Source organism: Pelodiscus sinensis, chromosome 4 (genome assembly GCF_049634645.1).
Source record: "Pelodiscus sinensis isolate JC-2024 chromosome 4, ASM4963464v1, whole genome shotgun sequence".
NCBI classification, from domain to species: domain Eukaryota; kingdom Metazoa; phylum Chordata; order Testudines; family Trionychidae; genus Pelodiscus; species Pelodiscus sinensis.
In genome coordinates, this window is record NC_134714.1 from 132,124,749 (window position 1) to 132,140,569 (window position 15,821).

The 15,821-nt window shown below is 43.7% G+C and overlaps 3 protein-coding genes across 3 annotated transcripts; all 3 read right to left on the minus strand.

Moving 5' to 3' along the window:
• Positions 1-1,739: 1,739 nt before the first annotated feature.
• On the minus strand, positions 1,740-2,678 carry LOC102449964 (olfactory receptor 8U9-like). Its single transcript, XM_006133564.3, has one exon. The coding sequence runs from the start codon at positions 2,676-2,678 to the stop codon at positions 1,740-1,742; it is 939 nt and encodes a 312-aa protein (XP_006133626.3).
• A 4,682-nt stretch (positions 2,679-7,360) lies between these two features.
• LOC142829021 (olfactory receptor 5AR1-like) lies at positions 7,361-8,299 on the minus strand. Its single transcript, XM_075926078.1, has one exon. The coding sequence runs from the start codon at positions 8,297-8,299 to the stop codon at positions 7,361-7,363; it is 939 nt and encodes a 312-aa protein (XP_075782193.1).
• A 5,528-nt stretch (positions 8,300-13,827) lies between these two features.
• On the minus strand, positions 13,828-14,766 carry LOC102449481 (olfactory receptor 8U9-like). The gene has a single exon (XM_006133562.3). It carries the CDS (start codon positions 14,764-14,766, stop codon positions 13,828-13,830), a length of 939 nt encoding a protein of 312 aa, XP_006133624.2.
• Between the last annotated feature and the right edge of the window lie 1,055 nt (positions 14,767-15,821).

A 15,821-nucleotide genomic window follows, 5' to 3' on the forward strand; every position in this document is an offset into this window, starting at 1 on the left:
ACATCACTTCTGTTAGGATACTCTCCCGGTGGATACTGCTGCAAGTCAAGCTAAATTGCATCTACTTGAAGTAGCATAGCTTAGATAGATCTGCAGCACTGTCACTGACCATCCATGAGAAAGATCCAGGACAGAAAAAGCCCAGTCACCAGGGTACTGTCCAGCAATGTCTCACAGTGAGGGATCAGTTCTGCGTCTGTTTCTGTTTAATATCTTCATTAGTGATTTAGATAATGGAACAGAGATTGCAGATTACAAAGGTTGCAGATTATACCAAACTGGGAGGAGTTGCAAGCTAAATATGAGTCAACAACATAACACTGCTACAAAAAAGGGAACCCTCATTCTTGGATTTATTAGCAGGTTGCTGTAAGCAAGACATGAGAAGTTATGTATCCACTCAACTCTGTGCTGAACTGGTGTATGGTGTACAACACCACCTTTCAGAAAAAATATGGAAATATTGAACAAGTCCAGCAAAGGGTAACAAACATGATTAAAAGTCTCCAAATCACGACCTGTGAGGGCAAATTGAAAGAACTGGGTTAATTTAGTCTGGAAAAGCGGCAGCTCAGAGGTGACATGAGGACAGATTTCAAATACGTGAAAGGTTGTTACAAAGGAAGAGGGAGAAACGATATTCTCCAGAATCTCTGATGATAGAACAAGAAGCAATGGACTTCAGCTGCAGCAAGGAAGATTTGCCCCTGGAGATTATGGAATCTCCATCTTTGAAGATTTTTAAGAGCAATTTCCACAAACATTTGTCAGAGCGGGTCTCGTTAGTACTTGGTCCTGCCAGGGGTACAGGTACCTGGACTAGATGAGTTCTTGACATATGTCCCAGTTTTATGATTCTATGGGTATGTCTAAACTACATGCCTCTGTCGGCAGAGGCATGTAGATTTGTTTGTTCAGCAAAGGTAAATGAAGCCGTGATTTAAATGATCGCGGCTTCATTTACATTTACATGGCTGCTGCGCTGAGCCGACAAACAGCTGATTAGCTGTTTGTCGGCTCGCCGCTAGTTTGGACGTTCCCCCTGTCAACATCAAAGCCCTTTGTCGGCAGCCCCGGTAAACCTCATTCCACGAGGAATAACGGGGCTGCCGACAAAGGGCTTTGATGTCGACAGGGGGAACGTCCAGACTAGGGGCGAGCCGACAAACAGCTGATCAGCTGTTTGTCGGCTCAGCGCGGCAGCCATGTAAATGTAAATGAAGCCGCGATCATTTAAATCGCGGCTTCATTTGCCTTTGCTGATCTGTCTGATCTACATGCCTCTGCCGACAGAGGCATGTAGTCTAGACAGAGCCTATGAGTATAGGAAAGAGCAAGAACTTGGAGCAAACATGCTGATGTGGTATAATTATCTGGTGTCTGGTGTTGTGGAAAAAACCTCACTCATTCCATGAATTTTCTGTATTCAGTTCAGGGTAGGCTGTCTCAGAGTAGGCACCCATACTGTGCTCTCTCTTTGGAATGTCACCCTTGCTCTGACTTGTTTTGCTGTACCATTAACTTAAAATAAAGTTAAGTTAATGGAAATCACCTTTCTCCTCCTGGCGCATGGACACTAACCAAGTGACAATCTCTACAACCACCCCACATAGCATATAAAGGGCTGTAAGTTATGAGAAAGGTGTGTAAACCCCCCTTTGGTTCAGCCATAGAAATCAAACATTTCACACTACATCATAAAACCAACCCCAGTGCCAAGAAAACATTGTTAAAAAGCTTCAAGAGTTCCTTAGGAGTTCATTCATGGCTTTCCTCAGGGCATCCTTCACCTCCCTGTTCCTCAGGCTGTAGATGAGGGGGTTCAACATGGGGATCACCAGTGTGTAGAACACTGAGGCTATTTTGTCAGTGCCCATGGAATAGCTGGAGGTGGGTCGTAAATACATGAAAAGGAGAGTGCCATGAAAAATGACCACTGCAGTCAGATGACAAGTGCAGGTGGAGAAGGCTTTGCGCCGGCCCTCGGCAGAACTGATCTTTAGGATAGTGGAGATGATACAGACGTAGGAGAGGAGGACAATCACAACGCTGCTCACTACAATGTAACACATGGATGCAAACAACACAATCTCATTGATGCGGGTGTCAGAGCAGGAGAGCGCCAGCAGCGGGGGCATGTCACAGTAGAAATGATTGATGATGTTGGAGTGGCAGAATGACAGGCGGAATATAAAATATGTGTTAATTGTTGCATCCACCAATCCTAAAACACACACCCCAGCCACCAGCTGGTTACAACGTTGCCTGGACATGGTGACCGTATAGAGTAGTGGGTTACAGATGGCCACATAACGGTCATACCCCATCACAGCCAACAGGAGACACTCAATATCTTGAAAAGTGTTATCGAAATACATTTGCACAGCACAGGAAGTGCGAGAAATTATTTTCTTCTCGGCTAAGAAATTCAGCAGCATCTTTGGGGCAATAACAAAGGAATAGCAGAAATCACAGAAAGACAAATTACCAAGGAAAAAGTACATGGGGGTGTGAAGTCGGGGGTCACTCATGATTAATAAGACCATCCCCCCGTTCCCTACCAGGGTGATAATATAAATAAGCAGAAACAACACAAACAGAGGGACCTGCAGCTCTGGACGATCTGTCAGTCCTGAGAGAAAGAACTCAGTTGCCTCCGAGTGATTTCCCTCTTCCATCTCCTGTGAGTAGAGATCAGGCAGCTATGGGGATGTGGGCTGGAGGATGGCTCGGGAAACCCATCTTTCCCCTGTAAGGAAGAAAGTGAAGAAAACAGAGATCAGTTTCTTAATGGGCACCACTAATAGCATGAAGAAATGTTTAGGCCACAGAGCCAGATGCTCACATCTGGTCATACCAGGTGTTCCATACAACGCCCCCACTGTACACATACAAAGACACACAGGTTAATCATCCATACAAGGAACACTCCCATCCACTAATCTGAGCAAAAATGGTGACTTGATTTTCACTGTGATTCACATTGGAATCACAGTAAAAATCATCTCAGTCTGACAAGATGCTTGCCTAGCTCAAGAAGGGGTGAGAGTCAACAAGTGTCAATCTCTCTCCCCTCTTTGGGCAAGGGGAGCTCTGTGGGTCAGCATGTTGGTTTGGGGGCAAGGATTGCTCACTTTGTTAATTAAGTATTCTGGCAAATTCCAGTCACTGTAATCTGTGAGAAATCCCAGAGAATGCAATGGCTTCAGTGACGATGAAATTGCCTATGTTTTCCAACCAGAGCCATTTTTCCTTTAGTTCAATGGGTCGGAGCTGAGGCTGAGGCTTTTAGGACTGGAGATCTTGAATTTCCATATCTGCTGATCACCCCGGTGTCTGTATGTGTATGACAGTGAGGCAGGACAACAGCATCTACCTGCTGAGAAAAGAGAGAGAGGCTGGCGTTTCTCCATCAACAGAAACTGCCGGTGTGGAGCATTCCAGAAGTTTTATACTGAGATCTATACTCGCTCCGTCATGCTTCCTGAAACACCTGGGAATAACTGAGCCCAGAAACAAACTTCACTTAATGAATGTGCGCTCTGAACAAAAGACACCTTAGGGGTAACTCATACACTGGAGATTAATTTGGCCCACTCTTTCCGCCTGTGGTATTAAATGAGACACTTTCTATGAGAATTACAGAGTGTGAGGTTAGGGGTGTATTTCATCCTGTTGTTTTCTTTACTGAGTACACTTGATCAAGAGACGGAGGGTTTTTGTGGTTTGTGGAGACCACAAGAAAGCTTCACGTTTTCTCCCACAAATACTACAGAGGTGCCTCAGGTACCACATCGCAACGTTTCCTACCATGGGCCGGGCTCCCAGGCTGGGCTCCATCCCCTATGATGCATGATGGGCTCTCCTCTTGCTAACCAGCCCTGGAACCCCACCAGAGTCCCACAGTCAAGACTTTCTGAGCAGGCAAGGCTGATGGAAAGCTGATAATTTGCATAGAAAAGACCATTCCATGGAAGAGGGAACAATTTGCTTTCTCTGCCTGTCTGTGCTGGGATCTCTCCAGTATAGACTCCTTCATGGGCATAGGTTTCAACTTGTGAAATAACCCAGTTTTAACACAGGCAGCTCCTGGGCATTGCAAATGGCAATTCTCATCCTACTTGTGCTTAATCTGGCAATTGCTGATATACGGATGAGCACTGCCAGCCTAGTCTCTCACGGGGAGATTTTCCCAGTAACAGCCCCTTGTGCTTTGCCAAATGTATTATTGAGGTAGAGAAAAGAGGATGTGGATTCTCCCCTGGCTTGTAGTGAGGTCACACAGCTAGACCAGGCCTCCTTTGAACTGCTACAGTCCTCAACTTGTGCCCACTGAGGAAGCTCAGGGCTTGCCCGCACTGTGCTAGGTCTGGTGGACATTCATGAACATGCTTCAGGAGATAATCATAGCATGGGCACTGCCCATTAGACCAGATCCCCTGCTGTGTAAATGGAGGTCTCTCCATTGGAGTCATTGGCCAGATCCCCAGCTTATGTGAATCCTCACAGCTCCGTTGTAGCCAAAGGGCCAGATCTTCAACTTCTGTGAAGTTGAGCACATTTTCAGACAGGTGCAGGAAATCAGGTCAAGAGACATGGTAGATTTAATACCACTTACCCCTTCACATCAAGACTGGATGGGTTTCTAATTGAGGTGGTCCAGTTGTAATTGGTGAGTGAAGTTCCATGTTGTAGGTGTGTCTCAGAAGGTTATACTAGAAATTGCGAATCTATGGACAATTTGCCCCACTTAAATGAAGTCAATCAACTAACCCAGGTCATGTAAAGTGACATGGCTTTATTGAAGCCAATGGTCCAGATCTCTAGCTGACGTAAATAAGTATAGTACCTTTAAACTCCTGGCAAGTTAAAGAAAACCCTGTGTGTACCATGGCACAGTCTCAGAGTACTAAGCACATGAGGGTGATATAAAGACTTACAAACATTTATGAACCATGTTAGAAGGCAGGAAAGTCTGGTTACTCCCCACAGAGATGGGCAAAGCAACTCAGAAAGACTTGAAGAGCTGTATTTTCAAATTTGCCCAGATGTGTCCTGAATTAGTAAAAGCTTTCAAAATGCTCTTTCAAAAGAGTTGAAAAGAGAAGACGCAATTATATATTGTACACACAGGAAGGTTTTGTATTTTTTAATTTGAAACAATTACTACTTTCTAAAAGTCGTATTGAAATTTGTGGTCATTGAATGTGGAAAATAAAAATATGGATACTAACATATATGGCCATTTTCTTCTACTTTGATATTGATAGTGAATGGATTATATGTAAGCTGTAACATGAATTATCTATTGACCTTTACTGTGAGCATCATCAAACAGTGGAGCATCATTTCAATTCATGAATGTTGACTAAAGAAGCTAATATCTGGTAGTTCTGAGAGTTCACTCCCTTAGCCCTTTAGCTCCAAGATGTAGAAAGGGATTTGAACTCAAAGGCGCCATAACCCAGTCTTCAGAATGTCAACATTAGGCGAAGCAACCAAGACACAAAGGTATCAAGAAATGGATTAATATCCTCTGCACTATTTATGCATAGTTAAAAGCAATGTGGTTTTGGTTGACGTAAAACTATTCACGAATGTGTTACAAATTCTAGCTTTGTTCCCAGATTCCGTGGTTGTGTCTGGATTTAGGTGCCAGTCACAAAAAAAGCCAAATGTAGGAAGCGGCTTTTGTAAATTTTACCAATATTAGGCTGTCGTGGGGTTCGATTCATTTTTTATCCGAAGGAAACCAGGACATTCCAGAGAGACTTAACTTCCATATTTATTGTAAGCCTTCAAGCAGTTAATATAGTCCTTGACATTGTACAAGCCTTGAGAACAATTACTACACAATCTAAGCCTTAAAAATTATACATTTGAAAGCAATTAGTACAATATTAAACAATTCAAAAGCAATGAATAGAAGATTTATTATAATACAATAATTAAACCTAGTTCACTTACACTTCATATGTATGCCACCTATAGAACCAGGCAGGAGGTTTGTGGTCCCTTTGACTCCCACACTTTGGGATGCCGTGCACTGCTGCGGCCGTTGTGAAGGGTCTTTTAATTATCGTTCTGAAATTTCCTACCAATTGATTACATATCATGTAAGATACCTATTTTGCCCTTATGTGAGATACATCCTGCTACTCAGGATGTTGCAAAACTATGTGCTTGGCTAACAGTTCTATGGCTGTATCTGCTTTTTGCTTATCAGAAATAAAGTGTACCAGGTTACTCCTGGTTCTGTTGGCATGATCACACTATACTACACTGGAGATGCATGATTGTGCAAAAACATCCCTGCCTCACAGCCCTAACCTTGCCTCTGTGCTATGTGCATCAGACTTGAGACAAACCTGGGTTTTGCTTTGTTAGGCCTGTCTTGACTGAAACAACAACATCTGCTTTACCCAAAGTACTGACTTCTGTCAGGCTCCCCTACATAGGCTATTCGCCTCTGAGGTGGGAGATCAAGATTTACTTCCTGCTTCTGTCTAGTGTGTGGTAGAGATGTGCCCTTCGGTTTCTTGTATTTCCAGAAGGAATTCCAATCACTGAGAAACCTGCTAGCCAGCTCTGGATTACTCTCAACCTCTCCTTCCAAAGCTGTTTTATGGTAGATAACTAATTAAATAACCTTTGGAATAGAGACACAAGGTTGACCATCTCACTCTCTAGGTGGGCCCGTTAGAGTCTGGCAACGTCTACACCTCTGGCTAAATTGACTCTGCTGCGATAAATGAAGCAGGGTTTATTTCACAAGCTGGTGGAAGACATGCCAGGTCAATGTGAAAAAACTTGCCCACTCGACAGCCGTACTCCTCCCTCCTCAGTGACTCTTAACTTAAAATAAAGGCTATTGAGATGTAAATCTCCTTTCTAGTCCACCTGCATGGACCCAAACTAGGCAACAACTCCACAGAGCACAGAAAGGCATCCAACTCCCTTTGGCTCAGCCACAGAGCACACGCTTCATATTTGAAGCTACATCATGAAACCAAGCCCGCTGCAAAGAAAAGGAAATTGACTTAATGCCCCTCTTGTCTTTCCCTGTGAAATCAGCTCCATGCTTTTAAGGTGCATATATATATACACTCACTCACACATGTGACAAAGGTATCTTCTTTAATTTGGCTTTGGCAATATCCTAACAAAGCTCAGATTTCAACTGTAGCCTGCAGGTTGGATGTAATATATTAATAATCATATTCATCACCATCTTCATCATCATATTAATAATAATAATAAATACCAGCATATGCTCTCTGGAAATATATTACAATGGGTTTGAAATTAAATCCTTGTGTTTCCATTCACTTTTTCTAAATCATCAATGAGTTAAATAGATTCAGGAATTGCTGAGGAGTTTATTCATGACTTTCCTCAGGGCATCCTTCACCTCCCTGTTCCTCAGGCTGTAGATGAGGGGGTTCAACATGGGGATCACCACCGTGTAGAACACGGAGGTTATTTTATCGGTGCCCAAAGAATAGCTGGAGGTGGGTCGAAAATACATAAAAAGGAGGGTGCCATGGAACATGGCCACCGCAGTCAGGTGACAAGTGCAGGTGGAGAAGGCTTTGAGCCGGCCTTCGGCAGAGCGGATCCTCAGGATGGTGGGGATGATGCAAACGTAGGAAAGGATGATTGTCACAACACTGCTCACTAAAACAATGCAAGAGAAGGCAAATATCACGGTCTCATTGATGCTGGTATCAGAGCAGGAGAGCGCCAGTAATGGGGGAATGTCACAGTAGAAATGATTGAGTATATTGGAGTGGCAGAATGACAGCCGGAATGTATAGTATGTGTTTGTGGTTGCATCCACCAATCCTACAACAAAGGCTCCAGCCACGAGGTGGTTACAAAGACCCCTGGACATGGTGACCATGTAGAGCAGTGGGTTGCAGATGGCCACATAACGGTCATAGGCCATCACAGCCAGCAAGAGACACTCAGCGTCTTGAAAAGTGATATCAAAAAACATTTGCAAAGCGCAGGCAGTGCGAAAAATGCTTTTCCTCTTAGCTAAGAAATCCTGCAGCATCTTAGGGGCAATTACAAAGGAATAGCAGAAATCACAGAAAGACAAATTACCAAGGAAAAAGTACATGGGGGTGTGGAGTCGGGGATCACTTATGATTAATAAGGTCATCCCCCCATTCCCTACCATGCTGACAATATAAATCAGTAGGAACAACACAAACAGGGGGACCTGCAGCTCTGGACGATCTGTCAGTCCTGTGAGAATGAATTCAGTCACCACCGAGTGATTTCCCTCTTCCATTTCCTCTCAGCTGAGATCAGGCAGCTACAGTGACGTGAGGAGGCGGTTGACGTGGGGAAATGGCTACAACAAAGGAGCCAGTTTCTTAATGGATACCAGTACAAGCACAGAGAAAGGCTTAGTTCTCACAGCCAGATGGTCACAGCTGGTCATATGAGGTGTTCCATACAGTGCACACACTGAACACATGCATTGACTCACAGGTCAATCACGTCCCATTTCCAAAAACTGTCATTCACTAATCTAAGCAGCAAACAGAGACTTTTGACTCTGCTCTGGGAGAATCAGAATGAAAACTGTTTCAGTTTGATGAAATTATTGCTTAGCTCAAGAAGGGGTGCGAGTAAGTGAATATCAGTCTTCCTACCCATGTTGGGAATTTTGTAGCTCGGCGTGTCAATTTGGGATGAAGGTTGCTCACCATTCTAATTATGCTTCTCAGCCTCTAAAAATGACATTTTCTCCAGTGTGCAGGAAAACCTGGAAAAAAACACTGGCTACAGTGGCAATGTAATTGCCCTTTTTCCAAACAAAGAGGTTTTATCCTTAGCCCATGTGCTAGGAGCTGGGGCTGCATTGTTTAGTTCAGAAACTCTTGAGTTCCATCCCTGTTCATTACTTTGGAGTCTGTATAGCTGTGACTGAGAAACAAGAGATGTGGCGGAGTTTCCCCATGGACAGAAACTGCCTCTACAGAGTGGGTGTGAAGTTTTATACCGAGGTCTGTGATGTATGGGACAAGTTGCTGAAGCAAGTGGGAATACTGACTCCCAGAAGATAATGACACCTAATTAAGGTGCTCAGGTAACCAAAGAGTAACTCATGCCCTAGGGATTAATTTGGCCCACTCTTTCCTCCTGTGGCATTAAATGACGCACTTTTTATGAGAATTACAGAGTGTGAGGTTAGAGGTGTATTTCATCCCGTTGTTTTCTTTACTGAGTACAATTGATCAAGAGACAGGGGGTTTTTGTGGTTTGTGGAGACCACAAGAAAGCTTTCTGTTTTCTCCCACAAATACTACTGAGGTGCCTCGGGTACCACATCACAACGTTTCCTACCATGGGCCAGGCTCCCAGGCTGGGCTCCATCCCCCATGATGCATGATGGGCTCTCCTCTTGCTAAACAGCCCTGGAACCTCACCAGAGTCCCACAGTGAAGACTTGGTGAGCAGGCAAGACTGATAGGCTGATGGAAAGCTGATAATTTGCATAGGAAAGATCATTCCATAGAAGAGGGAACAATTTGCTTTCTCTGCCCGTCTGTGCTGGGATCTCTCCAGTATAGACTCCTTCATGGGCATAGGTTTCAACTTCTGAAATAACCCAGTTTGAACACTGGCAGCTCCTGGGCATTGCAAATGGCAATTCTCTTCCTACTAGTGCAGAATCTCGCAATAGCTGATATATAGATGAGCACTGCCAGCCTAGTCTCTCACGGGGAGATTTTCCCAGTAACAGCCCCTTGTGCTTTGCCAAATGTATTATTGAGGTAGAGAAAAGAGAATGTGGATTCTCCCCTGGCTTGTAGTGATGTCACACAGGTAGACCAAGCCTCCTAAAACCTGGTACAGTCCTCAACTTGTTCCCCCTGAGGAAGCTCAGAGCTTGCCCGCACTGTGCTAGGTCTGGTGGACATTCATAGACATGCTTAAGGAGATAACCATAGCATGGGCACTGCCCATTAGACCAGATCCCCTGCTGTGTAAATGGAGGTCTCTCCATTGGAGTCATTGGCCAGGTCCCCAGCTTATGTGAATCCTCACAGCTCCATTGTAGCCAAAGGGCCAGATCTTCAACTTCTGTGAAGTTGAGCACATTTTCAGACAGGTGCAGGAAATCAGGTCAGGAGACATGGTAGATTTAATACCATTTACCCCTTCACATCAAGACTGGATGGGTTTCTAATTGAGGTGGTCCAGTTGTAATTGGAGGGTGAAGTTCCATGTTGTGTGTGTGTCTCAGAAGGTCATACTAGAAATTGCGAATCTATGGACAATTTGCTACACTTGAATGAAGTCAGTCAACTAACCCAGGCCATATAAAGTGACATGGCTTTATTGAAGCCAATGGTCCAGATCTCTAGCTGACGTAAATAAGTGTAGTACCTTTGAACTCCTGGCAAGTTAAAGAAAACCCTGTGTGTACTATGGCACAGTCTCAGAGTACTAAACACATGAGGGTGATATAAAGACTTACAAACATTTATGAACCATGTAATAAGGCAGGAAAGTCTGGTTACTCCCCACAGAGATGGGCAAAGCAACTCAGAAAGAATTGAAGAGCTGCATTTCCATATTTGTCCAGATCTGTCCTGAATTAGTAAAACCTTTGAAAATGGTCTTTCAAAATGGTTGGAAAGAGAAGAGTCAATTATATATTGTACACACAGAAAGGGTTTTTTGTTTTTGTTTTTGATACAATTACTGCATTTTAAAAGTTGTATTGAAATTTGTGGTCACTGTACGTGGAAAGTAAAAATATGGTTAATGTCATATATAGATTTTCTTCTACTTTGGTATAAATAGTGAATGGATTATATGTAAGCTGTGGCATGAATTATCTATCGATCTTTACTGTGAGCATCATCAAACAGTGGAGCATCATTTCAATTCATGAATGTTGACTACGGAAGCTAAGATCACGCCATCTGGGAGTTCTGAGGGTGCATTCAAGATATGGAAAGGGACTTGAACTCAATGGTGCCATAACCAAGTCTTCAGAATGTCAACTTTAGGTGCAGCAACCAAGACAAAAAGGTGTCTAGAAATGGATGAATATCCTCTACACTATTTATGCACTGTTAAAAGCAATGCGGTTTTGGTTGACGTAAAACTATTCACAAATGTGTTTCAAATTCTAGCTTTGTTCCCAAATTCTGTGGTTGTGTGTGGATTTTGGTGCCAGTCACAAACAAAGCCAAACGTAGGAAGTGGCTTTTGTAAATTTTGCCAGTATTAGGCTGTTGTGTGGTTCGATTTATTTTTTATCCTAGGGAAACCAGTATATTCCAGAGAGACTTAACGACTTCCTTATTTATTATAACCCTTCAAGCAGTTAATATAGTCCTTGACATTTTGCAAGCTTTAAGAACATTTACTACACAGTCTAAACCTTAAATATTATATATTTGAAAGCAATTAGTTCAATACTAAACAATTCAAAAGCAATTAATAGAAGATTTATTATAATACAATAATTAAACCTAGTTCACTTATACTTCATCCCTATGCCACCTACAATACCAGGGAGGAGGTTTGTGGTCTCTTTGACTCCCACACTTTTGGATCCCATGCACTACTGTGGCCGGTGTAAGGGTCTTTTAATTATTGTTCTAAAACTACATACCAATTGATCACGTAGCGTGTAATATACCTATTTTGCCCTTATTTGAGGTACATCCTGCTACTCAGGATGTTGCAAAACTATGTGCTTGGTTAACAGTTCTATGGCTGTATCTGCTTTTTGTTTATCAGAAATAAAATGTACCAGGTTACTCCTGGTGCTCTTGGCATGATCATAATGTACTACGCTGGAGATGCATGTTTGTACAAAAACATTCCTGCCTCACAGCCCCAGCCTTACCTCCATGCTATGTGCATCAGACTTGAGACAGGCCTGGGTTTTGCTTTTTTAGAAGTCAGTACTTTGGGTAAAGCAGATGTTGTTTCGGTCAAGACAGGCCTGTCTAGGCTCCCCTACATAGGCTATTCGCCTCTAAGGTGGGAGATCAAGATTTGCTTCCTGCTTCTGTCCAGTGTGTGGTAGAGATGTGCCCTTCGGTTTCTTGTATTTCCAGAAGGAATTCCAACCACTGAGTAATCTGCTAGTCAGCCCTTGGTTGCTCTCAACCTTTCCTTCCAAAGCTGTTTTATGGCAGATAAGTAATTAAATAACCTTTGGAATAAAGACACAAGTTGACCATCTCACTCTCTAGGTAGGCCCGTGAGAGTCTGGCAACGTCTACACCTCTGGCTAAATTGACTCTGCTGCGATAAATGAAGCAGGGTTTATTTCACAAGCTGGTGGAAGGCATGCCAGGTCGATGAGAGAACACTTGCCCACTCGACAGCCGTACTGCTCCCCCCTCAGTGACTCTGTTCCAGCATGGAATTGTCTCAGGGCTGGTCTACGCTACCACTGTAAATCAACCTAAGTTGCATCTACTTGAAATAACATCACATAGATAGACTTACAGCATTGGCATCCGTGAGAAACAGCCGGGACAGAACCCTGTAACCCGGGCACAATCCAGCAATGTCTCACAGTCATGGTGGAAATGGATAATAAGTAGGGGTCTCACAAGAATCAGTTCTGGGTCTGGTTCTGTTCGGAATTGTCATCAGTAATTTAGGAAACGGCATAGAGAGTGCCCGGCTGGGATGGGTTGCAAGTTCCTAGAAGGGTAAACTGAGACTTCAAAATGATCTTGACAGGCTGTAGAAATGATCTGAGGGAAATAGGATGGGAAATGACTGATGCAGAAAGCTGTCTAAAGGTCCCAGTAGCCCATAGGCAGGAAGGAGTGCTGTAAACAACACACGAGAAGAAATTCTTCCACTCTACACCGATTACAACTGAACTGGAGTGTGGTGTCCACTGGGCACTGCATTTCAGGAATGATGTGGAGAAACTGGGCAAGTCCAGCAAAGGGCAACAACAATGATTAAATTGCTAGAAAACGTGTCCTGTGAGGGAAGACTGAAAGAAGTGGGTTCATTTACATATTTAGGAGATATTTAAGAGAAGGCTGCACAGACACCTGTCAGGGATGATCTTAGATGGTGCTTAGTCCTGCCATGAGGGCAGGGGTCTGGACTAGATGATCTCTCGAGGTCCCTTCAAGTCCAATGATACCATGATTCAAGGAAAGAGCAAGAATTTGTAGCTAACCTGCTGATGAGATATAAATATTTAGTGTCTGATACAACTTCATCTTTCTGTTTAATTTCAGTGGTAGAGAAAATTCACACTTTCCAATCAGTCACAGAGAATGTACCCACACCCTACTCTCTCCTGGAAACCATATGTCTTCTCTTTTTTGTTCTTGCTGCTCCCTTAACTTAAAATACAGGCTAATGTGATGGAGATCTCCTTTCCACTCCTCCTGAAAGGACCCAAACTAGGCAACAACCCCACAGATTACAGAAAGGGCACCCAACTCCCTTTTTGTCAACAACAGAGATCATACACTTCACTCTTGCATCTGTGTCATGAATCCAAGCCCGCAGCAAAGAAAGGGAGATTGACTTAATGCCCCTCTTGCTTTCCCCTGTGAAAACAGCTCCATGATTTTAAGGTGCATATATATAAACACCCACTCACACATCTGACATCGGGGCCTCCTTTAGTTTGGCTTTCTCAATATCCTAAGAAAGCCCAGATTTCAATTGCGACCTGCAGGCTTAGTTATAATATAATAATAATAATAATACCATGTGCTCTGTGCAAATATATTTCAATGGGCTTGGTATTAACTCATTGATGATTTAGAAAAAGTGAACAGAAACACAAGAATTTAAATAGATTCAGGAATTGCTATGGAGTTTATTCATGACTTTCCTCAGGGCGTCCTTCACCTCCCTGTTCCTCAGGCTGTAGATGAGGGGATTCAACATGGGGATCACCAGCGTGTAGAACACGGAGGCTATTTTATCGGTGCCCAAAGAATAGCTGGAGCTGGGTCGTAAGTACATAAAAAGGAGGGTGCCATGGAACATGGCCACCGCAGTCAGGTGACAAGTGCAGGTGGAGAAGGCTTTGTGCCGGCCCTCAGCAGAGCGGATCCGCAGGATGGTGGGGATGATGCAAACGTAGGAGAGGATAATTGTCACAACACTGCTCACTATAACAAAGCAAGCAAAGGCAAACAGCACAGTCTCATTGATGCTGGTATCAGAGCAGGAGAGCGCCAGCAATGGGGGAATGTCACAGTAGAAATGATTGAGGATGTTGGAGTGGCAGAATGACAGCCGGAATGTATAGTATGTGTTTGTGGTTGCATCCACCAATCCTACAACAAAGGCTCCAGCCACGAGGTGGTTACAAAGACCCCTGGACATGGTGACCATGTAGAGCAGTGGGTTGCAGATGGCCACATAACGGTCGTACGCCATCACAGCCAGCAAGAGACACTCAACATCTTGGAAAGTGATATCAAAAAACATTTGCAAAGCGCAGGCAGTGCGAAAAATGCTTTTCCTCTTGGCTAAGAAATTCTGCATCATCTTAGGGGCAATTACAAAGGAATAGCAGAAATCGCAGAAAGACAAATTACCAAGGAAAAAGTACATGGGGGTGTGGAGTCGGGGATCACTTATGATTAATAAGACCATCCCCCCATTCCCTACTATGCTGACAACATAAATCAGTAGGAACACCACAAACAAAGGGGCCTGCAGCTCTGGACGATCAGTCAGTCCTGTGAGAATGAATTCAGTCACCACCGAGTGATTTCCCTCTTCCATTTCCTCTCAGCTGAGATCAGGCAGCTACAGTGATGTGAGGAGGTGGTTGACGTGGGGAAGTGGCTACCAAAACCTATCTCTTCTTTTTAAGGAAACAAGTGAAGAAAAAGGAGGCCAGTTTCTTAATGGATACCGGTACGAGCACAGAGAAAGGCTTAGTTCTCACAGCCAGATGGTCACAGTTGGTTATATGAGGTGTTCCATACAGTGCACACACCGTACACATGCAAGGACTCACAGGTCAATAACGTCCCATGTACAAACACTGTCATTCACTAATCTGAGCAGCAAACAGAGACTTGTGACTCTGCTGTGGGAGTATCAGGATGAAACCTGTCTCAATGTGATGAAATTATTGCTTAGCTCAAGAAGGGGTGGGAGTAAGCGAATATCAGTCTTCCGATCCTTGTTGGGAATTTTGTGGCTCGGTCTGTCAGTTTGAGATAAAGGTTGCTCACCGTTATAATGATGCTTCTCAGCCTCTGAAAATGACATTTCTCCAGTGTGCAGGAAAACCTGGAAAAAAGCACTGGCTACAGTGACGATTCAATTGCCCTTTTTTCCAACCAAAGAGATTTTGTCCTTAGCCCATGTGCTAGGAGCTGGGGCTGCATTGTTTAGTTCAGAAACTCTTGAGTTCCAACCCTGCTCATCACTTTGGTGCCTGTATAGCTGTGACTGAGAAACGAGAGATGTGGCGGAGTTTCCCCATGGTCAGAAACTGCCTCTACAGAGTGGGTGGGAAGTTTTATACTGAGATCTGTGATCTGTGGGAGAAGCTTGCTGAAGCAAGTGGGAATACCGACTCTCAGAAGATCATGGCACCTAATTAAGGTGCTCAGGGAACCAAAGACACCTTCAGAGTAACTCAGGCCCTAGGGATTAATTTGATCTTCTCTTGCCTCCCATGTTATTCAGAGTGGACAGTTGATCAACGAAGAGAGGGTGTGTTTTGTTCTTTATGGAGACCAAATGCTTTTGGCCAAAATTATAATATTTTGACTCACAAATACCACAGAGATCTTGCAATACCACTCTGCCATGGGCCTGGATCC